This window comes from Corapipo altera, unplaced genomic scaffold, assembly GCF_003945725.1.
Source record: "Corapipo altera isolate COAL_440 unplaced genomic scaffold, ASM394572v1 2c, whole genome shotgun sequence".
Classification (NCBI taxonomy): Eukaryota; Metazoa; Chordata; class Aves; order Passeriformes; family Pipridae; genus Corapipo; species Corapipo altera.
In genome coordinates, this window is record NW_020884923.1 from 6,665,507 (window position 1) to 6,692,837 (window position 27,331).

At 39.1% G+C, this 27,331-nt stretch overlaps 2 protein-coding genes across 6 annotated transcripts in view; one reads left to right on the top strand and one right to left on the bottom strand.

Moving 5' to 3' along the window:
- Positions 1-1,694: 1,694 nt before the first annotated feature.
- On the bottom strand, positions 1,695-12,303 carry TFB2M (transcription factor B2, mitochondrial). Its single transcript, XM_027657357.1, has 8 exons — positions 12,015-12,303; positions 11,136-11,224; positions 10,097-10,250; positions 9,554-9,702; positions 7,817-7,906; positions 5,477-5,539; positions 4,106-4,257; positions 1,695-2,632 (listed from the first exon to the last, which is right to left on the bottom strand). The coding sequence occupies exons 1-8, from the start codon at positions 12,301-12,303 to the stop codon at positions 2,446-2,448; spliced, it is 1,173 nt and encodes a 390-aa protein (XP_027513158.1). The 3' UTR covers positions 1,695-2,445.
- A 174-nt stretch (positions 12,304-12,477) lies between these two features.
- Positions 12,478-27,331, top strand: part of CNST (consortin, connexin sorting protein) — a 49,233-nt gene continuing 34,379 nt past the window's right edge. Inside the window, exons 1-2 of one of the 5 annotated variants that reach the window (XM_027657291.1) lie at positions 12,478-12,564; positions 14,276-14,372. The gene's annotated coding sequence lies outside the window, so the exon portion shown is untranslated. The other 4 variants (XM_027657295.1, XM_027657294.1, XM_027657296.1 and 1 more) reach the window with 4 other exon arrangements.

The window sequence follows — 27,331 nt, forward strand, 5'->3', positions numbered from 1 at the left end:
TTTGCTCTCCCACCATGATAGAAAATGGTTCCTGTAAACCTTACCATGAAGATCATCTCTTCTGAGAAAGTCTATCATGTTAAATCTTAAGTGAAATTGCAGTTTTCTCTTTGAAAAGCATTTTTGAGGGTTATTGAACTGTACATGTTAACCTGAATTTATATACTGTTTTCCTAGTTTCGAGTTCTGCCCTTGTATTTATGTGAATCAGAAGTAACTGAAGAGGTGGCTGCCTCAATTTTCCATAAACATACAGAGGAATATGGCAAAGAGAGTTACGCAAAGGAAAGGAATACAAGTAGTAGAGGGTTGGTTAAAAATTATAACAAGAATGTATGACAAACCTTTACATACAATTTAAAACTTGAAAGTGAAGTGAAAGTTTACAGTCAACATTATCCTACAAAAGCTGTAATCCTGCAACAGTAGAAAGTACCGAGTGGATAGCATCAATTAATCAAATCCATAGACCTAATTAATTTTCACTACCCATGTATTTATTCACGTACAACAGTAATTTTCACTTTTTCCATCTCTTACATGAATACCAAAACCATTTTTATAATGACATTTCTCCACTTCACATTTGTGTTCAGGGTTAAACATTGCTTACACTTAGCCTTAATGGCAGATTTCTGGCGACCATTAGATCTCCTCATTTTAAGTCCACAATTATGCAATATTCCTTCCACTTACAGACTCCTGCTCTTACAGTAGGAGTCTCTGTATTGGCTCAGTAAATGCTGCTTTCCAACAGCATCAAAATAAAACAATTTTTTTTCAGTTCATGTTTGAAATGTTATTAGCACACAGTTAAAGATGTTTATTTAGACAGTGGTGGTCTTACATTTTATGCATTGAATACTTCTCCTAGTATGTTGGTATAAGACATCTTTCTGCAACAACGGCAAGATATTTTGATTCAAAGTGTGTGTGGGTGATCAGCCTAGGAGACAAGCATTCTCACAGAACAATAGGTAAGACAGTTACCATCTAATGAGACTGAAAAAGGTGGAATTGCTTCCGTTAATGCAAGTTTGCCATTCATAGTCAATTTACAATGCAAGTTATCCGAAACAGAGACATGAACAGAAAGCAAGCCTAAAATCTTCATGGCTTACACTGTAACACCAGCAACACTCAGAGACAGTCTGCAAATTAAGCCTCAGCCTTTCCAGGAGTTTCATCATAACATTACAAAAGCTTACCAGCAGCTTCAAGAGAGCTGTGGCCTACCTAGCAGAGGCAACTGAGGCTGCTCAGTTTTCCATCTGCAGAAGACCACAATGAATGCTTGTCACATCTGTACTTCACACTCTGCTTAAGAAATACAATTCTGTGTTTGCAGTGTTTTGGGCACTGCTGTTTTCCAAAGTCTGAAAATAGCTCAGCCTTCACCAAAGGCATTTTATTAACTTGTACTTTGCTAAAGAGGCGTAGTTTTGGCCACAGTGCTTCCCAGAGAGTACAGTATAGAGCACAGAACCAGTACAGCCTCTCAGCCTTATTGGACAACAGAACAGTTACACGGTAAGATAGGAAGAGAAATTAGGAACAGGTTGTGTTATGGAGTACTATGGCTAAAAAGAGAATTTTAAGAGCATGTGGGTATGGCTAAAAAGAGAATTTTAAGAGCATGTGGGTTTGAAGTAAATTTTTTGTACATGTATTACACATTAAACAAAAACATGGGCAACGGTTTCAAATAAGATGATTTTATTTTCATTTTTCCAAATTGTTTATACAGCACTGAATATTCTGGTGACCTTCAGACCTAAAATAATCCCCATACACATATAGCTGTTTGTGTATTGAAATCCAGTACAGATTGTCCTGTGTTATTTTCAAAAGAAAGAACTGTTACAACTTTTCCCTACAGATATTACAATCTTTACTTAAAGCAACTCCCAGTTACTGTTTTATCATGCAGTCATTACTTTGTCCTATAGTAACACACCACTAATTATTTATTAATATTTTGTTGACTTGAGACTGCAAGGTTTTTAGATAACGAGACAATATAGCAGACTCAGTGGTTATAAAGACCTATGTTTTTTTGTAATCTGTCCAAAAGGCATTCAAATCACTAAGAACTAAAATACAAACCAGACAAATAATCATTATTTGGTCTGTTAACTTTTCAAATGTTGTAAATATACAGCAGTGTAACAAAAAGTTCCATTTAAGTTGTACATCCAAAAGCAGCAAGTGACTAGTAAGTTCCCAGAAAAGTTGCAAAGTTTGTCCATTCCAGATAGGATTGTGCTCAAATAACTGCAAATCCATTACTTTCATCCTGTACAGAAGGGCTCCTGTTACTTGCTGAATTTATTTTCCTGTTTGGACAGGAAATCATCTAGCTAATTGTATCTGTGATTTTATTTAAACCGTTTCTCATCAAAGTAATCTTTCGGAAGCTACGGTGATCTTCCAAAAGCTTTAGTTTTATAAGTTTATGGTCCTTACACTTTCCAAGACTTCATCATAGAACCAGGTTTCAGTAAACATACTAGAATTTTGTAAAGCCTCAAAAAGACGCCTGTAGTCTTCTGGATACAAGTCACGCATTGCAGCATTTTCTGGAATTTCTAGCGCTTTCAGTAATTTGCCACCATTGTCCAAGCTCCATGAACTGAAACAAACAAACAAAGTCTTAATGAGCATTCCTTTCTGTGAAAAATTAAAAAGCAAGAAACATTATCTGAAGGTTCACTTCACTCTTTCACAACTTCTAGAAGTTAACCTCTTCCTACAACATAAGTTATTTTCAATTCATACTGCAAACAGGAAGAAACATCTGCTAATAAGACACATAAATACCAAATAAAGCCCCCAGCAGACATAGCCAATACCAAACCACATAAGTCTCTTCATTACAGGGTGGGTGTCCTCTTCATTACAGAATGGGCGCCTGCCCTCCCTCCCTCATCCACCTGAAATGCGTAAATCAGTAACAGGCATTACAGCATAAAAAGGGGTTATTCTTCAGTGCCTGGGAAATTAAAGCCAAGGCAATCCTCAAGAAGATGACTCAGTATAGCATGACTTAGTGACTTACACCTCCCAGGTATTTTCTTCTATATATAAACAGATGTATCCACTCTCTCTCCATCTACAGCATTGCTATGTATGAAAGCTAGACCTTTATAAATGTGCACATACATTAAACTATTTCCCAGACAGGAAAAGGGTGTATAAATACACAGAAGATTCAATTAGAAGCCTTCAACTTCCTGGCTGAAGGACTGAGTTGAAATGAGGGACACCAGTGAGCTTCAAGAGAGAAATCCATTAAGGCTCTTTGCACTTTCTTTGCTAAGAGAGTTACTGGAATTTAGTAGCTTTTTCTTCTTTCCTCTTTCTGGAAATTAACTTTCATAAGCTATTATCAGCAAGTGAGAAGTATATTCATTATTTTCATCAGCAAGTAGAAGTCAATGCTTTCCAGACTGTAAAGACCTTCCATTTTTGGGAAACAGAAATCTACTGATCATAAACCAAACATGAATAGCTCCAGTGTAATACCAAAAAAAATAAATTACAGTTTCATAATTAGTAAATAAGTCTAAAGCCTAATTTTTTAATTAGATAACAGCCATTTGAGGACATCCTCATTCCACCTTCAATAACCTTCAGCTGTTTTCATTAGCATGACTTTGATGTCTGTTACAAACTGAAACTTTTTCAGCTTTTAATTTCTATACCTGCAAAAGTCTTGGCGGCTTTATTATTATGTCTGTAAAGTAAGTGAAAACTTCTTGCAGATACATGACCTCACCCCCATTGGAGGTACAGAGAATTACTGCACATATACATCCCAAATCTTCTTTTGCAAAGCCTAGCCATGATGATGACATTCTAAATACTTGTCGACCTTTCTGTCAAACCTCAAGTTTTTATTATCTGTAAATACGGGCCAGGAACAGTCCCCAAAATACTGTATTGTGGGCTGCACAAATGAAATCTTCTATTCTACATGTAGATAATTAATTTTAAAAAAGCACAGTATTTCATCTGCAAATAAATACCTCTTTGAGAACATATGTTAATATTTTCCTATGTTTCTGTGAAAAAAGTATAAAAACTGTAATTCTTTCTTACTTACTTTAGTCTATCACTAAGTCTAGACGTAGGTTTAGCAAGACACTGTTTCACCATGAAAATAAAGGTAGCTGCATTTGTGGGCTTCAAGCCTCCTGTAAATAGATTTTGCTGAGGAGTCAGTCGTACCAAACATAAATGGTCATTTGGCAGCCACTGCAAGAAAAACAAAATAAATCACTGAAAAGATGATAGACAGTGTCTGTCTTTAGCTAAGAGTTTCATTTTCACCACTACTAACATTTCTTATTAGAAGCCTTAACTTGATGATTTCATTGGAAGATAAGGCTTTACCTCTGCTGTGCCCCAAACAGGAAAGGAAATAGAAAACAAAATAAACATACTATCACATACAAGTTCAGTTTTAAGACTGAACTTTCTTAGTTGAAATAGACAATACAGGCTTGATGTGAGCTTTCAAGCTATTATAGTATTCCTATACTATGCAAGGCATCAGATCACTTCAACTACCTGCCTTCTGTATATAAAGATGGAATTGAGTGTAACGCTAAGACAATATTGCAACTCAATTTTATGAAATTGGGATGGAGTCTTTAACTGAAATAAATGTACTTCTGTATTAGCAGCAATGGATATATTGTCCAGTAGGTCTCACATTTGTACTTCTCCTAAAGCTGTCACAATACATCTTGCATAATCCACCTGATATGCCTCTCTACACAGTTTTTCAGCAACACAGCTAAGCACGTAAGGCACACCCAGTCACTTACATTCACTTTTATCTTAAAGAAACATTGCAAACAACACTCAAACCATAGCAGTTTTCTGGGGAGGGTAAAACCAAATACTAAGTAAACATGCTTTTATATTATCAGAATTAAATAGGGATATGCTTCTTTTACACAAAGGAACATCATTACTTCTTTAAAAGAGAAAAGTGAAGAAGTTTACAAAAGGTATTTTTGCACTTCTCAAATTTAAGCTTTGATACTCATGCTTTTCAGCAATTAGCTATCACATGAAATGTATAATGGAGATATGAGTTACTATTTTAATCAAAACCAGCAGGATAATGATTGTGTTATTAACTGTAGTAACATTTGTTTTGTTTAAGCAAGTAGATGTTTCCCTGTCAGTAACTTTTTCTGAAAAATACCTCTTAACATTCCTTTATGCTATTTATTTACCATATTTTTTCCATCACAGACACTAAAGATAATAGTTTATTTCAGTTTCTAAGTGCATAGCAATTCTTCACTCACTTTTTGATGAATCTACATGCTGCTTGTAAATTTTCATTAGAACACTTCTTAAAAATACATTTATAAATGTTGCTATAAAGTTATTTTAACCTTTAATAAAAAGTGGTTTAACTACATCTTTAAAAGAAGAAAAGTGTACACTACAATCTTACCTTAGATTTTGGTATTGCCAGGCTCCCATTTTTCAAATCAGTTGCAAATGATGACCAAGGTTCCTATGGGAGGAAGCAAATATATAACAGAATTAAAGCATTTTGTTATAATAGAATAGACTATTTCAGTTGGCAGGGACCTACAACAATCATCTAGTCCAACTGCCTGAGCAATTCAGGGCTGACGAAGTTAAAGCATGTTGTTAAGGGCAATGTCCAAATATCTCTTGGAGCATCAACCACCTCTCTAGGAAGCCTGTTCCAGTATTTGACCACCCTCTTGGTAAAGAAATGCTTCCTAATGTCCAATCTAAACCTTCCCTGGCACAGCTTTGAACCATTCCAATGTGTCCTGTCACTGGTTACTAGGGAAAAGAGCTCAGTACCTCCCTTTAGCCTCCCTCTACTGAGGAAATTGTAGAGAGTAACGAGGTCACCCCTCCTCAGCTTCCTTTGCTCCAAAAAAGCCAAGGCCTCAGCTGCTCCTCATATAGCACTCCTTCCAGCCCTTTCACTGGCTTTGTTGCCATCCTCTGGATGCATTCAGAGATCTTTACAACCTTCTTAAGTTGTGGGACCTAGAACTGCCCAAATATTCAAGGTAAGGCTGCACCAACTCTAAATTCAGTGGAACAATCACTGACCAGTAGATGATGCCATGTTTGATGCACCCCAGGACGCAGTTTGCCCTGCTGGCTGCCAGGGAACAAACTGATGACTCGTACTGAACTGCTGCCAACCAGCACCCCCAAGTTCCTTTCTGCAGGGCTGCTCTCCAGCCACTCCTCTCCCAATTACTACTGGTACTCTATGCTAGGTGCAGAATCCAGCATTTTTACTTGTTTCATTTCATCCTGTTAATCGTTGCCCAATGCTTCAGGAAATCTGCTAATGGTTCATTCAACTCCTGCATCCAGATTGTTGGCAAATATATTGAACAATATATTGGCTCTCAAATTAAACCAGTGGTCAGCCAGGTGTAGCCCCATTCAGTGCATCCCTCTGAGCTCTGCCATTCAGCCAGTTCATCATCCAGCACACCATGAACTCTCATCCTACAGCTGGACAACTTCTCCAGAAAGATGCTGTGAGGGGCAGTGTCAAAAGCCTCACTGAAATCCAGAAAAAGGACACCCACCACTTTCCCTTCATCCACTGGGCAGGTGACCTTATCACAGAAGGGTGTCAAGTGAGTTAAACAGGACCTTCCTTTGTGAATCCATGTTGACTGTGCCTGATGATTGCATTATTTTTCAAATGCCTATCAACAGGACCCAGTAGAATCTTCTCCACAATTTTTCCAGGTACTGAGGTTAGATTGACGAGTCTGTAGTTCACTGGCTCTTCCCTCACACCCTTTTTGTAGACTGGAATAACACCGGCCAGCTGCCAGTCAGTAGGAACCTCCCTAGACTCCCGAGACCTTTGGTAGCTAACTGAGAGAGGTCCTGCCATAGTTTCCACTTGCTCCTCAGTAGTCTGGATTGAATCCCATCAGGCCCCATGGACTTGTGAACATTCAGCTGATACAGCTGGTCCCTTACAATTTCAGTGTCTGCAAATGGAAAGTCACTGTTCCCACACCTGTGGTCCTCCAGCTCAGGGGACTAGGCAGTCCAAGGTGTATCAGTATTACTAAAGACTGAGGCAAAAAACACATTAAATGCCTCCACTTTTTCTTCATCCCTGTTAGTCAGATGACCATCTTCAAAGAGTATCATTCTTCAACTCCTTAATACATACCCCATGATATAAGGTATTTGGAAGACAATAGATAATGAAACTTAATTTTAGATTAGAAAAACACTTAAAACTATGAAGGTAGGTTCCTAGCAAAACAGAGCACAAAGAAAGGTAAATCTGAAAAGCATAAACTAAGTGAAAGTTGATGGCCATGTGTTCATGTGGAGGTGGGGGAAAAACATAAACAATTTTTAAAACTATATCATATTATGTTTGACAAGGTAAGATAAGTACTGACTAGCAGAAGAAGCAGGTATGCTTGAAGCATGAAAGCAACAGGACTCAAAAAAAATTTCTACTGAATACAGCTCAGGAATTCCAAAGCATATAGGATGGCAAAAATTCAGAGGACAGTGGCTTGCAATAAAAATACTGACATCATAGTGAATCATGATGCTGCTTAATGAGAGTTTTACACAAAACATGAGTGTTTCAGCTTTTTACATCAATAATTTCTACAAAAGTTTTCAACAGTTCTCCAACTAATTTAAACATTAAATTAGCTTCCAATTAGTTTAGGATAGTAAACCACTATAAACTCTTTTCTAAAATCACGTCCATAGCATTAGGCCACATCAGCTGGTACAAAACACTTACCTTGTGCAGTAATTCAATTTCACATCCTATTTGCGCAAGTACAGTAAGTGCTTGATAAGCCCATGCTTCCCCAGGCTTTGCTCTTAATACCTAAAAAATGGCAGAGAAAGAGGTTTTTGTTGCAAAAACTAAGACTGTTCCTTTATCTAAGCAAAATCCTCATTCAAATACATATAAATACAAGTAGTAAGAAATTCAGTTAAGTCAAAGAAATTCAGTTAAGTCTAAAATTCCAAAGTAGAGTTACATTAAGCCTCGAATACATACTTTGTGATATTTTAGTACATCTTGTCAGAAGACCCAACTAGAAGACGTTATAACAGGCTAAGTATTTCTTCCCAGCAGTTATTTGGATAACTGAACTGTGTATGAATCTCCAGCACATAGTTTCTGGTCCCTTTTAAGGCAGAGAATTTTCACACACAAGAGAAGCAGGGATCATATTACATATTACGGTAATATTACATATTACCGTAACTTTGTCAGAGTTATCAGCTTGCACTGGCAAAGTAATATTCCCAAGAAGACATGCAAGCAGAATAAGTAAAACATCAGGTGACCTCACTGAACATTAAGCAACTTGCTCAGTCATCATCCTGATCAATATTACAGATCAAACAACTCTCAGGACAAGAAACAAAGAAAAGCTTGTTATTATTCTCAAACAGGGCCAGGAAAGAAGTAGATTGTAGCAGGGAGATTTAACTTGTCATAATAGATTTACACAGCCTTGTCATATAATAAGAAACCAAATCAAAACAACCAACAAAAAGGAACAAACAATGCCCACTAAAAGAAGGTTCCAATAGCTTTTACTACACAACTCTCATTTAACAGGGTTCACAATAAAGCCATAAAACTTAATTTAAAAAAAAAAACCCAACACAGCGACTGCATAAAAAGAATGAGCTGCCCTGTATTTACTCAAAAATCTGGCCATTAAAAACATGCCATGCAAGTTGGTATTTCAGTGGTGTCCAACTTGTCATTTCACAGAAGATACTTAAGACTTTTAATTTTTTTTCAGTGAGGTGTTAGACACAGCACAGATTGTGTAAGCAGACCTCAAAGGCTTACAAGTAATTAAAGGTTTATGGCTCTGGCTCTGTATGAACCTCCCAGTTTCTCGGGAAAAAAGGTATCCTTGAAGTATAAGTACAGTTCTAGAGCTTCCAGACAGCGTAAATTAGGAACATCAGAAAACCCAGAAAGCAGCTCTGTGCCTTAGTGTACAGAATATTAATAAAAAGGTGTGTAAATCATTACATTTTGGCTCAGTTCTTTTCAGTACTGCATACAAAAGCAACTCAACAGGACAAGTGCATCTCATTGATTATGGTATTTAGTAACTTGGAATCCTCTACCCGAATCCTTTTCACTTGCATTTTGAATTCAGTCTTCGTTGACTATTACATGCAACTAGTAAACAATTTTGTTGCAAAAGCATGTTACAGAATTTAAGCACCTCACAATTTACAATGGAAAGCAGCTAGTCTGCTGCTGCATATTCTTCTCAAGGACCGGTCTTCACATTTGTAAGATTTGTGGTTATATGACAAGAGAATGTTTCTTGACAGTGCTGTCACTGCATAAAGAGAACCAGTGGGAAACAGACAAGACTTAAAAACTCTGGTAGAAAAAAAATTCACTAGCAAAAACATTAAGCATACAATATAAATGAGTTTGTGTTCTGTGAAGCACTACATCTTCATTACCTGTAAAATACCTTGAACATACCATGTATTCTTTTTCACTTATGAAGAGGTTGAGTTCTACTCTTCCGTATTTGTATATGGAATTGCATTCATATAGGCCAAAAAGAAGCCTCCAAAGTCTGTTTCTTTCCAATGTGTGTGGCATGATTCCAAAAATTCTCAGAGGTACATCTGTTTCAATAACATGTAAAGGTATTTTTAAAATTTTGCAATACATATTAGACAATCTCATTAATTCTAATGTCTAAACTAGAAATAATTAAGAGAAGAAAGTCTGTGAGCTCTTGTTGTTCAAGAATGAATACAATTCAAGCCTTAGTCAAAGTTAAGCCCAGTTCGTGTTAGACTAAACCTTTAACAGACAAGAAAATACTTGATATCCCATATTGCCACATGGGGTATTTTTTGAAGCTATCATGAGTCTAAGAAAAGTTGAAATGTAGAAAATAGTATCCATTAATTGAGCACATATATTTAACAGAACATATACCTCAAGCAAATCCCAAAGATTTTGCCAAACTGCCTATGCACCCTCCAAATGTATTTGTAACATGTGATCATATACCTGCCCTCCAAGGAACTGCTGCTACACCCATGGTTTCAAAAAGCTTGTCAGAGCACACGGCAGGTGGTTTCAGTGTTCCACTCACCAAAGGATCCAGTCTGCAGAAGTCACCATAAATGACCTTTAATTGTCCATCCAGGCTATTCTCTAGGGACTGAATAAAATCGGCTTCAGTTGAAGAAATCTGGATATAGTAACTGGTCTCACAAAACATCCCACCCAAACAAAAAATATGTTCAAGCAGTCAACAAGAGTCAAATCTCAGAGCTGCTTCTTACAGCTGATAAAAAGAATTGCTTCTTTCATTGTGCTGGGCATTTTGACATTTTTTATGCTGTGCAACTTCAGTGCCATTAAAACAATTCTTAAATTACTACGATGTTCTGCAATGTTTTTCCTTAAAAAAATCCTAAACTATACTCAACTAAACAAACCATTTCATTTAATGATTTACAACTAGAATTCTTCATATACACAGAGAGAATGCCTTTTATACACATTTTAAGTCAGAGGGTGAGTTGTTGGTTCCAAACCAGCACTATAACACCATCCTTCTAGCACAGCTTCTGCAGCTCAGTGTCTGACCCCCCTAGAATCCATGAAAAGCCCAGGTGAGCAGGAGAGGACAACACATGTGTCTTAATATGTAAGTGTCAATTAAGATAAGCAGAATAACTAAGAGCATTTTTACAGATTTCTTAAAGCTACATATGGACCTCTTATTTAAACATACACAAATACAATGACTCTGATTAATATTACTTTCAAATTTATCCATGAAACTATTCATAGAAAGACTATGTATGAACTTGAATTCCTGCATACACAAAACGTCAAATCAACTAATTAAAAAATATTCTACATATGCAATGTATAATACCAAACAATACTTACTGTTATTAGGCATTATGTCAGATGTTACAAGTAACAATTACTGTCTAATTCCTTTTTGATCCAACAGCTATTACAAATTGTAAGTTAATTTCTTATTTTCCCTTTAATTAGGTTTTAGAAACATGCAGCTGAATCGAAAGTGTACCTGTAAGTTTGGAAGATAAGCTAAGTTACTTTCCAGAGCTACCACTCTAATACCTGCATTGAGCAGAGTTTGAGTCAAGATTCCAGGACCTGAAGTGGGAAAATAAAAAAAAAAAAATTAAAAAAAAAATTTTAAAAGTGCATTTCTATTTTTAAGTAATGTCCTTTAGTGATTTTCTCAACACGACACTTGGGACATTTCGCCTTCAATGCATGAGAGCTTGTATTTGTTTAAACACACTTCAAAACAAGAGTTAGAAAAATCATTTACAGGCAGCCTGCCTGAGATTGCTCATTGAATTACACTAAGCACGGCATTACAATGAGATACTTAGGAACACTGGAGATAACGTTTCAAATACTTCTACTTTTTCTTCTGCCAACTGAAATATACTTTGAAATCGTACCCACATTATCTCTAGAGACAAAATAACACTCTGCAGAAATAAAAAAAAAAAAACCACAACCACAGACATTAAGTAACTGCAAAGGGCTACCTGTCTTGGGTGTGCTTTTACTGACAAAGTCCACTTACAAAACCACAATATTACGTGACAGACACTTACATCTCTGCTTACTCTATAGCACAGTTTGAACAGCAGCGACCCGCCAGGGTGGCGGGCTGGGACAACCCCCTGCACGGATCCTGTCCCGGGCAGCGCCCTAACGCAAGGAAGCCGCCACCCCGGCCCGAAATCACGGGAGAGGCCAGGCCCCGTGTCCTTCCCTGAGCACCACCATCCCTTCGGGGGGCTGGTACCGCCGGTGGCGAGGGCGGCAGCCCGCCCTGACCCCCCAAGGTCACCGTGGCGCCGAGCAGCGCCGCGCCCCGGCGGAGCCCTCCCGCCGGGAGCACGGCCGGAGCCCCGGAATAGCTCACCGGGCGCGAACTCGAGCAGGAGGGGCTGGGGGCCGGCCCCTCGCTGCAGGCATTGCTGCACGGTGCGCGCCAGCCGCGGGCAGGCGATGTAGCGGCGCACCGGCACGCCGCCCCGCTTCTCCCGCTGCACCACCTGCGCCTCCTCCGTCGCCGCCTCCGCCACCCGCAGGCCCCGGCACTGCCACCCCGCCGCCCAGCACGGCGACAGCCCGCACAGCAGCGGCCGCAGCGCCGCTGCCAGGAGGCGACCGCAGCCCGCGGCGCCCGGCGGGGCCTGTCCCGCCAGCATTGCCCGCAGCCCGCGCCGCGCCGCCAGCACCGGGTGCGCGATCGCCGCGGCAACCGGAGCGTCACTTCCTCCGCTGCCCGGCCTCGCCAGCGCGCTTCCGCCCCGCCGGCGAGAGCTCTCCTCCCTCCTTCCCTCCCTCCCTGTTTATGGTGCCCGCCCCGCACCGCCGCCAGCCTGCGGCAGCGCGGCGACACCAGCTCCCGCGCCTCCACGCCATGCCGGGCGGCGGGTCCCGGCCGCCCGAGCCGCCGCGGAGCTGAGGTGAGCTGACAGCGGCTCGTCCGCAGGAGGGGAAGGGGAGATGCTTCCCCCGGTGCCGCGCGCTGCCGCCGCCTCCTGCTCGTCCCGGCGCCGCCGGGAGCTCCAGGGTCGGGCCAGGGCCGCCGGGCGGGCGGCGGGAAGGTGCCGGTCCCGGTGCCAGTCCCGGTGGGGCTGAGCGCCCTGCCCGCCCGAGCCGGCATGGGCGGGCGCCGGCGCTGCGGCTTCTTCCCCCGGCGCGGTGTCCCTGGAGCAGAGCAGGCGGAGGGCTGAGGCGGGTGGCGGTGGCTCGGGAGGGGGAGGTTGGTGCCGGCCAGAAACGCTGTGCCGGTCGCCCCGTGCAGCGATGTGTGCGCTCAGTGTGCGGGTGAAGTCCCAGGAGCTACGTATTTAGTTTGAGGTTTGCCAGGGTGTTTCACGAGAGACTTTGATCTCCGCGTCTTCAGCTAAATAGTCACTTCGGGACTCGGGTGTTTGTATCGCCCTGCCGCCCTCAGCAGGTGCAGGATCCAGCTCCGGCGGAGCTCCGGTATCAGTCTCTGTTGGTTCGTTTCTGCTCGATACCTTGTTGCAATCGCGCTTTAGGTCAAACCAGTAATTCAGTAGCAGGGACGTTGTCCTTTCAGCAATGTCTCTAATGCCCTAACGAGAAATAACTTTTAAGAACATCTTCAAAACGTTATCAAGTTCTGCAAAACTGGAGTTCGTTCTTCAGGGGTACCTGTGCTAAAACCTGTCAGTGGCAGGTGAGTGGCCACAGTGCGATGGTGAGAGAGAATGCTCCCAAACGTGTTTTCCTACTCCCTGTCTAATTTGTGGAGAAGGCAAGAGAGATCTAGCAATCACACTGTATACTGGTCTTCAAATTAATGGTTCAAAAGTAGACTTTATGTTTGAATTTCTGAAAATTGCCTTATTTCTTATATCTCATTTCTCTGGTTGTGAAGTGAGAGATTAACACGTGCTTACTTACCAAACAAAGTCATTTTGTTTGACATATCTCTCTTAAACAGAAACTGGGACAGAAAATTGTGGCTTTGTTTTTCTCTTTTTGGCAGATCTGCATGTGGCGTGAAGAGGGGTTGGACTGAATTTAGAAAAGAATGTAAATCCCTTGTCAAATGCACGAGTTCTTCATAACTGAAATTTATATCCTCTGCTTTTTTACCTTGAGTGCTGTAATAGTTTTCCCTGTGCCTTAAGGGAAATGGACAGACTGTCCAGCTGGATGATGGGATAGACCTCAATCCATTTTTAAACTGGACTTTATGTTTTTAATAGCTTTTTCCCTCTCTTACTAATTAGTCTGATAATTCAGTAATCTGTAGGACTTCCAGAACATCAAGCATAATTTGATTTTCTTAGAGTAAGTGTTTAGTCATGTCCTAATTCAGCATTCCTTATCAGAGTTTATGACAGCTATGGCCACAAAAAAATTAGGTATAGTTTTAAGCTTAATTAATTAATTTTGGAATTTTTTTGTTGCCAGTCGGAACACTCAGGAGTGCTTTGAATGGAGTATTCAGACTAATTGAGATTATTCAGAGGAGTGTTTTGGAGGAATCAAAGGCAAAATGCCCTGACAATTCTTCATACACTAGAAATGACACACTTTTCCTCATATTTTTATTTACTTTAGCTTAGCAATTGCCTGGATTGAACCACAGATCTCTATAGGCTAAACTTATGTTTTGGATTTTTTTCTGCCTACTAGAACTGCCAGATATATACTGAATCTTGCATGCGTAAAGGACTACCTCTTTATGACCTGGTCATTATCTTTGAAAAACTATTGAAACCCTAGGAAAATGGTAAGTTATGTACATTTTTTGTTTAGAAAATACAATGCAGAAAGTTGTTGAATATGTTAAAGTGTATCACAAGGACATTTGAACAGTTATTTTTATGTGAATGGCTGATCGTGCCATATATTTTCTAGTTTAATCCAGCTATCTGCACATGAAAATATCTGAATTTACAGTCTTACCTCATAGAGCCTTATGTCTTTATAATTTACATTCATTGTTGGGTGTGCTGAAATTATTGTTTCCTCCTAATTATTGTTTTCTGAAATAAATCAGAGGTAATCAAAAGAGCTACCTGTTCGTTTGGATTCCAGTCTATGCTTGCACCAAAAGAGCTCCTTAGTTGTATGGGTCAAAAAGATAGTAAGGAGATATTTTTCTTTTCAGTGGTTCTAAATACTTTGTGGATTTACCTTTATTTGGCTCAATTTAAAGCTTAGTTTTCAAGTTAATATTAAAGCACTAGTCTTTTAGTATTATTTTGCTATGTATTAACCACTTAGCCATAGCAAATATTTACAAATAGTAAAAGGAGTGGTAGGAGATTTCTTCAAAAGTGCTGTAAACGCTGCACACTCAGGAAAATAGTCTCTATAAATAATTATTTTTTTAAAATCAATCAGAGAGTATATTCACTTTTTTGCCATATTTTCTTGTCATCACTGTCCCCCACTCCAAACCCATACATACACAAAGGAAGTCTCCCAAGAACTGAAGTAGCATTTAATCCTACGCCTCAATCCCACACCTGGTTTGAGATCTAGTGAATTTGCAACCTGTGGGTTATATTGGACATCTTCCTTTGACATGAAAGTCAGTCTTTATAATGAGGTCAACAATTTTGTATTTAGAGCCATTATGAACTATAACCCTTAACTTATTGCTTTCCTACATGTCATCTGTTGACAACAAAAAATGGCTTGACGCTTGGATGGGGACAGGGGCCAGGGAGTAGGGGGAGGCTTTTTGCTGTTTGGCCAAGCTATTAGTAGTAAGGGAAATAAGAATCCAAGGTTCCTTGGAAGCCTGCCTGCTCCATGTGACAGTGTAGCTTCCAGCCTAACGCTGAAAACCTGATTAATAGGGAGTTACTGTCCATTACAAGTCAGTTAGATCAATTGTGCAGATCACTGGAGAGTGAGGGCCTAGGTGCAAATTAAGTGAAACAATCAAGTTAGTTCTCCTTTGAGATAATTTCTGAGCGCTAGGTGTATGGTCATGTATGTTAATGTAAGGTTATTTGAAAAAAAAGTTAAACCACTCCTCCTTTGCTATTTTTCGCATGTAATAACATGCTGTTTAGTAGGAAAGCATTTTCATACCAGGTGGAGATTGACTTTGCAGCCTTACAAACACTGCAGCAAAGTTCAGAGCTGACAAAAGAGCCATTCAGCACAAAAATAAACATTTTTAAATGAGCAGATGCCTTGATTTCTGTCCCTACCAATGCTAAAAACACTGTCCATGTTTTATTCCCCTTATAATGAACACTAAGCAGCAATATTTTTGACATTTTCAGCAGAGAGGCAAAGGGTTCTGTAGTGTGAAGATGGTTGCATAAGCTGTGTATTGTAAGGCATTTTGGCAGGGGTACAAACTTTCTCACTCTGTGCTTTATCTGTTCTGTGTATACAGAGAAATTCAGTCCCTAGGGCTATCAATCTGGCATCTTTCATCACCACTAAATTTACTGCAAATGTTTTTTGTGTGCAAGCAGAAAAAAAGTCCCATTAAACCTTTGCAGACAGGAGCGAAAACATTCAAATAGGTGCTTTTTCTGTTTCTTTCTCCCAGAATTCCTCTTCATTTGATTCTGATGAGCGTATTCTGCTGACTCAAATTCACTCAGCACGTTTTTGTCATAAGTCTTTATTCTGAACGTTTTTGCAGTGTTACCTTGCTAAAGAGCTTGACATGCTAAAGATTTTCATAGTGTTTTTTACTTATTAATCTACTTGTGGTATAACTGTGATGTCTTTGAAAATGTCTGGCTAACTGATAAGGAAAGGGTAGAGGGTTTAGTGATGTTAGTGTCAAATATTTCTGTAGACAAATTTTAGCGTGCTGTGTGCTTGTTTTTCAGGAACAGAGTTGCTTAGGAGTGTGAAGTGTTTTATACTGTTGTTCCAATACACTGTTCCACCTCTCCCAACTGAATTGCTAATGCGTGGCCTTAGAATGTGAGCTTTAACACTGCTTTTCTCTGTCTGTGTGATTAATTTAATTTTCTTTTTGTATGTTGTTTGGAACATTAATATTACACTGCAGAGCAAATTCAGATTAGTTCAATTAGGTGTTTTTAAAAAAGAAAAGAACCCAGACTTAATTTTAGTATTTGTTTTATCTTTGTTATATGAGCATGTTAGGAAGATTTTTAGGTTTACTTGGTGAATATGGTATTGAAATCACATGGACATTCATAATATCCATTGGAGGTGCTTTCCTAATGGTTTAAATTTGGAATTTTGTGTGCTTTTAGGCTGAAAGGGAGGGCATGATGGTCTTCATCACGTTAGACCAACATTTCAGCTGGACCTACATCACAGTCCAGGTGGTGTTCATTCTGTTACAGTGTTACAGTTGACTAATGGCAAAATAAACAAACTGGGGTGCATCTGTCCTGAACTTACAAGTTTGTAAATTGTTTGGTAATAGTTTGGCACCTTCCTTGGCTCAGATTCATGTGTTTATAAAATAAAGCAACATGCACAGTGCAGAGCTTACACATTTGGTCCCAGGGGAATTTTATGACAGTTGGCATATAAAATTACCCTTTATCCAATATTGTTTTGGTAGCTGCTTAGTTTCTTATCTGGATTTCTCTTTTTCTCATGGAAGACTGTTAAAGTCTATTATTTTAACACTGAAATATGACATCATTAACACAAGGAGAAATAATAATCACTCAATGTCTCTATAGGCTGTAAAACTCCTGTCTTGATGTCATTGAAACTATCTTACTTTGGGTTTCAATTGAAAATAGTTTTTACTGTCTTACAGTACTAATGCTAGGTTTTGTTAATGTTTGTGGTATTTGGGATTTTGTAATGAAAAGTTCTTTAATGGAAACTACTTAAAGTGGCCTTGATAATAGGAGTTTTCTGAAAAACTGATCTAAAACAAATTAGATCTCTGTTTACAGGCTCAGGTATTGCAAGCATATATTCAAATTCTGAAAGAGAAACTGATAACCATCTGCTTCAGAAAACCTCTCCACAATCTATTAATCAAAAATATGTGTAAATTGTGAGAGACAGCTCATATAACCCGGCATTTATTTACACAATTAGAACTGAAATGAATTTACCTTAATAACTTCCTGTTGGAAAGCAGAGAGTTGAAACAGCACTTCAGGCTAAATTCACCACTGGGTTTAAGTTGTTTCAGCTTCATTAACTTCAGTCAAGTTACACCAGTGATTAATTTTTGGGGGGTTGTGATTTGCTTAACATAGGTCTCTTCCGGTTTATATGTGGTTGAGTTCTCACTCATCCATTCAAGGGCAAAAAAAAAAGTCGGTGTGACTGACTTCATGGAGGAGGTTCAGAGCAAAGAAGGGATTTGATCTCGGTCATTCATATCTGACACTGAATAATGTAGAAATTAGACCATCCTTCCCTTCAGAAATATAAAACAGACTGATGCAAGATTTTGGAAGAGCTCCTGGATATTCTAATTTTCTAATGGTGACAATTATTGAAGCTCCAACAATTAGCTCTGTTCTTAACCTTCTGACTGGACCTGCAGACTTGATAACAAAGGGACTGCAGGTATGTAATACTTATGGACAGGAATAATTTATAATATTTAGCAACTTTTATGGATAGCTTTCCATTTTATTTGTGATTGCTTCTGGCCTTGATGTGATTTGGGACCTCACTGAATATTTTGACAATGCTAGTTTTCTTTGTATTGATGGGGGCTATAAAACTTGCTCATCCCTCATCAATACGTAAAAATTATGGAATTCAATGTCATTATGAAATTCAACTGTCAGAAAGTCTTTAACACTTATTTCTTCAGTGGGACAGCTTTTAGATAACTGCCTCATTCTTCTTACATCTCCATTTCAAGGCAGTCTGTTCTGTCATCTCTGCCTTTTCATACATGTTTAAAGTTTTTTCACGAGATCATGAGAGATTTTATATCATTGTATGTTTTTTAGCAACCTCTTACGAGGTGGTAGGATCTGTCAGCTTTCTCAGGTGCTTGTAAAGATTTGGATAAAAGTGAGTTGAGCTGATTAGTTCTCACAAATATAGTCTGTGTGGATTTGCAGGACTTTTTCATTTCTTTTTTCCTGTAAGAAAAATTGTACCTATCCTAGAAAACATGCATAAATTTGTCTTGTAGGAAGTCTTTAATTTTTGTTATGCTTTGTAATCAAACTTGTGCATGTGTTCTGTAGCATGACGAAAATCTGGGCATTCTTCAATTAGAAGGAAAATACAAAAATGAAAAAAAGGCAAATTACTACTTCTCATAAGACTTAAAAGGAGATTCATGCATCCCAAGGCAAGACCAGTTACTCATAGGTTATTCCTGACCAATGTTTGCCTAAACTGTTTATAAAATAGCTGCGGGGATGAGAGTTCTCCATTCTCCATAAAGCAGTCTATTCTACTGCTTTTCTACCCCTGCCCAAGATACATTCTAGTGTTTTGTTGCAGACAAAAACAAAAAATGAACACATTGAATGGTGAGGTCACCTTTTGTTTTGAACCTTTTGTTCAATGAAGTTTGTTCTAGTGAAGCTTGAAACCCAAAACTTTTCAGGCACTTGGGAGACTGATCACTGTGTATTTTGCATGCTGACAAAGAGTTTGTTTGTGTGAAGTTTTTGACAGAACTTTGTCATATGTTCTACTGAAAGCTGCTATTTCTTCCCAGACAAACCTCTTGTATTTGGCTGCTGACTGAAACATGTTTTTATAGTAATGTTAAATGTGGAATAGTAGATTATGCCTGGCAGTATATGTTTATCATTGTTTATTAAAGCTGTGAATAAGCAGTATGACTAGGAAGCTTAGAAGTTGAAAATAGCATGTGGAACTTCCTCTCTAAACCTCACTATTCCTGCTGTTTATAGATATGAAGATCATCATGCTTTTAAATGCCACTGACACTTGAGAAATGCTGGAAAGTGCCAAGCCACCAAACAGTTCATGCTCAGATATTTTTGTAAATTCAGTGAAATTAGATAAACCATTCCTGTGTCTGGATACTTCTTGGAGGACAGCAGACTTAACACATATGAAGAAATAGACCTTCTAAGCTGTGTATCTGACAGAGAAGCAGAAAACATGTATAAAGATATTTTATTTTTTTTTTACCTCTAGTACATTTTTTTCAAAGCCAAACATAGGGCAAACTGAACAGTTAGGGGGATTTAATGAGATTCTCTCATAGCGAGGCTATCCAGTAATGGGATTGTATGTAAGACTATCTTGTGAAACAATAAACTACTAATGAGTCCATGCTGTAAGACAGCACAAGAACATATTTTTTTTTCTGCAGAGATGTCAGGTTGGATAATGAAAGCATACAAATAGTTTTATTTCCCTTTCTTTAGCAACAGCAGCATTCTTACTATTGTACTGCACATAAAACGCAATGCAGAGCAGAATTCTGCTAGCTGGAAGTGGTCTGGCTTTGTGAGATGATTAGGGCTAGATGAAATGCCTACCACCTTTGTCTGCTGTCTCTTTCCTTCTGCAGCAAATTCTGTGATGCTCAAGTACATCTTCAGCAACTAGTATTTTTCTTGGTTGTGGTGAGGCAAGGGCACTCTGGTGATAATATTCTAGGTTTCTTTAGGTATATCTTGGTTTCCACATCAGACAAAGAAGCAAACAGTTGTAGAGAAATTGCACATGCACTTCTCTGAAGAACACATGGGCTTTTTGTTTATTAGCTCCCATAACAGCATAGTAGGCATTGTCCTTTTTCCTTGCAAGCTAATGAACCTGTAATGCTATGTTGTATGTAGTTTTTACATGGTGTCATGTAGCTACTGTGTCGTTTACAGTTTCCTCTCCATTGCTGAATCTTCATTTTGGTAGTAAATATAATTAGTCATAAAATACGGTCAATCTTCTTCCCTCTATGTGGACATTAATGAGCAGTAATAAGAATTTGTAGTACATGTTTTGATTGTGTATGGCTATGATAGTTTTTACATTGGTTTGTATTAATTTGTAGAAGATTATTTATCAATATGAAAGGAGATACTAACATTTAAACATGCTCTTGTAATGTATCTTCACACCAGAAAGATCAACAGATTTTATTGGTTTAAAATTTATTTGTTTTAAGAAATATGTGGCATAGGTTTAGTTATTCTTTAAATTTCAGTAATTTTAGTGTTTCTGCAGTTTTACTTTTTTTTTTAATGGTAGAAGCAACAGCTCTGTAAACATAATGATTTTTAAAAATACTTGTTTCGTTTTCACAGAATCAGTTTGGTTTTTTTTCTCTAGGACTTGTAAAGCTGCTTACATTGAAATAAAAAAGGGGGGGAAAATGACATAACCACTGCAACAATAAAGAAAATTGAAATCCTAGATACTATTTTTTACTTGTCCTTGAACCTGAGACTTGCTTGATTTCTTTTTTAAAAGGATGGGGATTCCACAACATCTCTAGACAGGCTGTTTGGTTGTTTATGTAGCAACCTTTTCTAGACTCAATAGTTGTTGCCACATGTAGTGCTGTCCCTTCCTCCCTAAAACTCTTACCTTGCTGTGATCCAGGTTCTCTTCTTTGTGTACAGCTTGTTCCATGTATATTGTGCACAAAACAAAAATACATGATTGTAATTCATTAGTGTCTAGTAGGACACTACTATGAATTCTCTTGTGCCGTGTAACACGTACTGTATTATATCTCAGGAGAAAAAAAACACTTGGACTCTTGGTCAGTTTTTGGTTTGGTATCTCTTTATGAGATGCTTTTCATCAGAACAAAACAACTGGTTAATCCCTATTTCACATAGGTGTGTTTCATTTATTCCAAAAGATACAGGATATTCTGTTTGTCTTAATGAATTTCATGTTACTCCTTCTGGAGCACTTATTGCTACAATTAATTTTGAATTAAATACTCAAAAATGCTTATGACTGCTTCTAACTGCAGATTTGATACAGCTATTGTGTTTTATCATTAAAGTTAATTAAAAGATTGCATAGAAGCAACACTGGGAACCAATCTGGAACGCCTGTTCATTTTGAATAGCACAGTGTAGGTGATATAATGGGGAAAACTGACTTTCGAAGAATTAAAAGTCTTAAGTGCCTTTAATTAACATAGAATAATTAAGTGGCATGAGAATGAGAGAGGGAAAATAGTGTTTTTGGCAGAGGAGCTATATGAAGGCAGTCAAATGGGATAAAAAACCAATTTGATGTAAACATTTTGAATGTTAGAAGACACGATGTTGTGATCTTGGTCTGTTCTCCAAGATACTTCTGAGATCAGTACCTGCTGTGTGCTCAGTAAACATTCACAAAAACCACCAGCTTTACAGGAAAGAGGAGCTGTATTAGTACGAAAGTTTAGGGGTGGTGGTGGTTTTGCTTGTGGTTTTATTTTGTTCTGTTTTTAATGCTCTCTTCAAGTTTCATCTGTGCCAGGTCAGGAATGATCCCAGTTCTTACTAATTTTTTTTTTTTTTTTTTTAATTCAAAACACAATCCAAACAGCTGTATTTAAGGTTATATTTCCTTAGTAAGGATAGATGGAAAAAAGTCTTTGTACACACACAAAAGTGAGTAACTAAGAAAGTTGTTGGGATTCCATTAAGTTGTATGAATTACATGAAAGAGACCACTGATGACTTTGGGCTTTTTAAAATAGAAATTGACGTAAAATAGAAGCGAGGGTCATGATATTTACCTAATGTACATGTTGTTTGTCCTAAAGCAAACAAACATAAAACTAAATCCTTCAATATACACTTTGTCTTTTAGCAACTTGGCAAATATTTTCCATTTTATTTTTCATTTATGCTATAATCAGCATGATTACATGTGCCAATTATACGAATCTGTGTGGCAATTGGAACTGAAGCACTTTTGTTCACTGGCACCTTTTAACAGAGGTCAGCACAGTTTTAATCAGTGTTAGCTTTTGTTTCAATTTTGGACAACCAATGAAAGGAGGAAAGATGGGTCTAGGAAGAAACAAACCTTTTTTTTTGATTAGCATGTTGGTTTGTATGTACAATTCATTTCAATAGCAAATCAGTAAATACAGGAACTGCATGTTAATCATCTGTTAAGTATAGTTCAAATCATGATGGATTTTAATTCCATTTTTGTTTACAAATAAATGTTCTGTGTTTTTAGGCAGAGCTAAAGTTTGTTCTCACAGGATTTAGCTTCACTTTGATACCTGCCTGGTGCCTTGGTGAACTAGAATGGAACTGCAAATAGAAGCGTTGAAAACCAGGCAGGAAAAAAGTTTCATCTGGGAGGTGGAAAAATGCTTTTAAAAGATCAAGGCCAAGTTCTAAATTCTTTAAACTAACTCTTTTTGGATTTTCATTCTCTAAGGAGTCCTAAAGGTTGTAGAAAGGAATGGATTTTCAGAACTACTTTTATTTGCAGAAAAACTGAGTTTCAAGCAATAAACCAAGAAATTTTGTACTCTCCAGCCTCTCAGCTAGTGAGGGACTATCATTTTAGCCAGATGTTCAAAGGAAATGAGTTAACATTTTCTATCAAAATGTTAGCTTCCTCTATAGAAAATGTCACTTGTCAAAAGCATCTTTTCTCATTTTGCACAATCTAATAGGAAACACCTTGTTCAACTGCATCCATATTTCTGTTTGCCTGTGCTGGCTGTTGAACAGATAAACTGTTGTCTACAGATAGAAGCAAGACAGTGGTGATAGGACATCCTGATTTTTAGTTATTGCTGTTAAAACTAATTCCTTGTTGACTTTGGGCAATTTACTTCAGCCTTTTGTTTAATGCATCATTTAATCTATGAGCTGGCGAGGACAGCAGTAGTTATTATTTCATATGGTAGTAAGAGTAAGAAGTGAACCTTTCAAGTTGAACATCGTATTTGGGATTTATTTTTAATGCTTTAGAACAGTTATCATTAAATCAATATAACTAAAGTGTGGGTGTCTGTAAAAATATCTTCTATTTCTGATTCTTTCTGATCTGATTGAAGTTCTGTCCTCCTCTTAACCTTTCATTTGGTCTTTAACTATCTTTGAGAGAAAATGGCTTGGTTAAGGAGCATCCTCCTAACAAACAGATGCATTCGCCGGATACATATCTTCTCTAGAGTTCCCTTCTTTGTCTTTCTGGTGTTCAAGGAAAACCAGTTATATGGCTGCCAAAGGAAAATACAACTTGCATCTCTAATATGCAATTCATTATTCTTCTAGACTAGGATAGAATATTTCCTTTGGAAGGGACCTACAGTGATCACCAGTCCAACGGCCTGAGCAATTCAGGGCTGACCAAAAGTTAAAGGCTGTTGTAAAGGGCATTGTCCAAATGCCTCTTAAACAGGCTTGGGGCATTGACTACCTCTTTAAGAAGCCTGTTCCAGCATTTGACCACACTCTCAGTAAAGAAATGCTTCCTAATGTCCAGTCCAAACCTGCCCTCATGTACCTTATATGTTATAGGATAGACAGTATTTTTTGTTAGACTGGTATGTCTGAAATGGTTAGCAAGTTCTTCAGGTTGGAAGCAGAGATGAAGTTGTCCTGGGTGGTGCTGACTTTTGCTTTTGTGCTGTCCAGCTGGTGATGGCTTTTTGCCCTCTACATGCTTCCCTGGAACTCCCCACTCTTTGTGTATTCTAGACTGTACTTTGTATAATTGTCTGTGAGGATGTCTCTTGTAGACGGAGATAAGAAGCTGAATAACCCCCCTGTAATCCAGGAGGAAACAGCAGCCTGCTGAACCATTTGAATCCTCACAAGTCTATGGGACCAGATGGGATCCATCCCAGGGTGATGAGGGAGCTGGCAGAAGAGCTTGCCAAGCTGCTCTCCATGATCTGCCAACAGTTCTGGCTCACTGGGGAGGTCCCGGATGATTGGAAGTTGGCAAATGTCACACCGATCCACGAAAAGGGCCAGAAGGAGGACCTGGGAAACTACAGGCCTATAAGCCTGACCTCAGTGCTTGGCAACATTAGGGAGCACATAAGTCTAAGTGCAGTCACGCAGCACTTACAGGATGCACAGGGGATCAGACCCAGCCAGCATGGGTTTAGGAAGGGCAGGTCCTGTCTGACCAACCTGATCTCCTTTTATGACCAGGTGACCTGCCTGGCGGATGACGGGAAGGCTGTGGATGTGTCTACCTGGACTTCAGCAAAGCCTTTGACACTGCCTCCCATAGCATTCCTCTGAAAAAGCTGGCAGCCCACGGCTTGGACAGGGGCACTCTGTGCTGGGTTAGGAACTGGCTGGAGGGCTGGGCCCAGAGAGTGCTGGTGAACGGGGCTGCATCCAGTTGGCAGCTGGTCGCTAGTGGTGTCCCCCAGGGATCAGTGTTGGGCCCAGTTCTGTTTAATATCTTTATTGATGATTTAGATGAGGGGATTGAGTCCACTATCAGCAAATTTGCAGATGACACTAAGTTGGGGGGGAGTGTCAATCAGCTGGAAGGCAGGAGGGCTCTGCAGAGGGACCTGGACAGGTGGGAGAGTTGGGCTGATTCCAGCAGGATGAGGTTCAACAAGGCCAAGTGCCGTGTCCTGCACTTTGGTCACAGCAACCCCATGCAGCACTACAGGCTTGGGACAGAGTGGCTGGAGAGTAGCCAGGCAGAGAGGGACCTGGGGGTTCTAATCAACAGGAAGCTGAACATGAGCCAGAGTGTGCCCAGATGGCCACGAAGGCCAATGGCATCCTGGCCTGGATCAGGAACAGTGTGGCCAACAGGTCCAGGGAAGTGATTCTTCCCCTATACTCAGTACTGGTGAGGCCACATCTCGAGTACTGTGTCCAGTTCTGGGCCCCTCAGTTCAGGAAGGACATTGAGGTGCTGGAGCAGATCCAGAGAAGAGCAACAAGGCTGGTGAAGGGACTCGAGCACAAGTCCTGTGAGGAGAGGCTGAGGGAGCTGGGGCTGTTCAGCCTGGAGGAGGCTCAGGGGAGACCTCATCACTCTCTACAACTCCCTGAAAGGAGGTTGTAGCCAGGTGGGGGTTGGTCTCTTCTCACAGGCAACCAGGAGTAAGACAAGGGCATGGTCTTAAGCTGTGCCAAGGGAGATTTAGGTTAGATATTAGGAAGAAATTCTTTACAGAGAGGGTAATCAGGCATTGGAATGGGCTGCCCAGGGAAGTGGTGGATTCTCTGTCCCTGGAGGTTTTTAAGATGAGACTGGATGTGGCACTTAGTGCCATGGTCTAGTAACCACGGTGGTGTTGGATCAAGGGTTGGACTTGATGATCTCAGAGGTCCTTTCCAACCCGGCTGATTCTATGATTCTATGATTCTATGATGTTATTGGAGACAGTGTCAAAAGCCTTACCAAAGTCAAGGTAAACAGCATCCATTATTCTCCTCTCCTCCACTAAGCAAGCCACTTTTCTGTAGAAGCCTGTGAAGTTGGTTAAGCATCACTTACCCATCATAAATCCATGCTTACTACTCTTGATGTCCTTCGTGTGTTTGAAAATGGTTTCTGGGATAACTTGCTGTGTCACCTTCAAAGGACTGAGGTGAAGTAGAGCAGCGTGTAGCTCTCTGAATCCTCCTTCTTGTCCCTTTCTAAGATAGGAGTGATGTTTCTTTTTTTTTTTTCCTCCCAGTCCTTTTAGCAACTATTAAGATGGTAGATAAATAATTTTGGGAAAATCCTTTTAGTAATCTTTATCAGAGACATGTTTCTATGTATGAAGGAAAACCTACTTATTCTTTAGGACTTTTTTTTCAATTTTTCTACAATTTAAATTCTTCTAGCAAGTAAAATGAAACATTATCTTGCGTATTTAGCAAGTGTGTATTTCATTTGCTTCAGTCGTGTATACCAGGTCATAAGAGTTAAGAAAGACTGGTGAAGACAGGTATCCTGAAATGTTTTTTCATGTAAAGGAAAGCATAGGAAGCTGCTGTAGGAGGCTTATTTAAGCTCTTCTATAATACAGAAGCGCTTGCTGATTGCTGGCTTCACTATTTAAAACAAGTGAGATAAATCTAGTGAGATGTACATAATGGATCTGTGTTTCATGTATGTAATTGCTGAGTTGGACCACCAGTATTGCCGTGCTTCTAAAGGCTAAAGATAGGAACTGATACAATAATAGTCCTATACGAGTAACATGTAGCTCTTCTGCTAAGTTACCCTTTTTTGTTCATGAATGTGTTTAGTTGCAGCATTGATTATAGTTGCATGTTCACAAAAAGGGAAAATTGACTCCTGCTGAGAGTAGGTGGGGGATTAGGTTTTTTATTATCAAACCATCTGCTTCTGTGTGTACTGAAGACATGTTGAATGTTTTCTTGAAAATAGTGTGACAATTTGAGTCAATAAACAGGTTTACTTGCATTTAATTCTTGAAACAGAGTTAATCTATCTGCAAGTTTGATCTGATAACCATCACTGGCAGAATTAAATGTTGTTCTGCTTTTATTCCTCCCTGGTTTATTTTTATTTCAGGCAACCTGTGATCTTATGTGATAAGAATGCTTTTGTTTTAGCCATGGATTTAAAATGGGGGGGAGAGGGCAATAGGGTGGCTTCTGTTTATCTTTTTGATTTTCTTATTACCTCAGCTGTAACACTGAGCATTGCTGTAAATATCAGCTGTACTATTGAATAGGTAATTGGAACCAATTATAACTGGGTAGAAGTATGACTTTATAAGTTTTTTTTGTATGCAATACAAAAATATTTAAGATTTTAAATGACTCAGTGCATTACTGTATGAAAGAAATTCCCCACACTTTTAAACTGTATCACTTGGCTAATGTGATTATTGGTTGG

Bases quoted from the DNA above. Each gene is read 5' to 3' on its own strand.
- TFB2M (XM_027657357.1), bottom strand. From the start codon at position 12,303: ATGCTGGCGGGACAGGCCCCGCCGGGCGCCGCGGGCTGCGGTCGCCTC. The intron at 10,251-11,135 runs GTACACTTTCGA...GATTTTATTCAG, and splicing joins CTTATCTTCCAAACTTACAG to TCCCTAGAGAATAGCCTGGA. The intron at 5,540-7,816 runs GTAAGTGTTTTG...TTCCTCCCATAG, and splicing joins AAATTGAATTACTGCACAAG to GAACCTTGGTCATCATTTGC.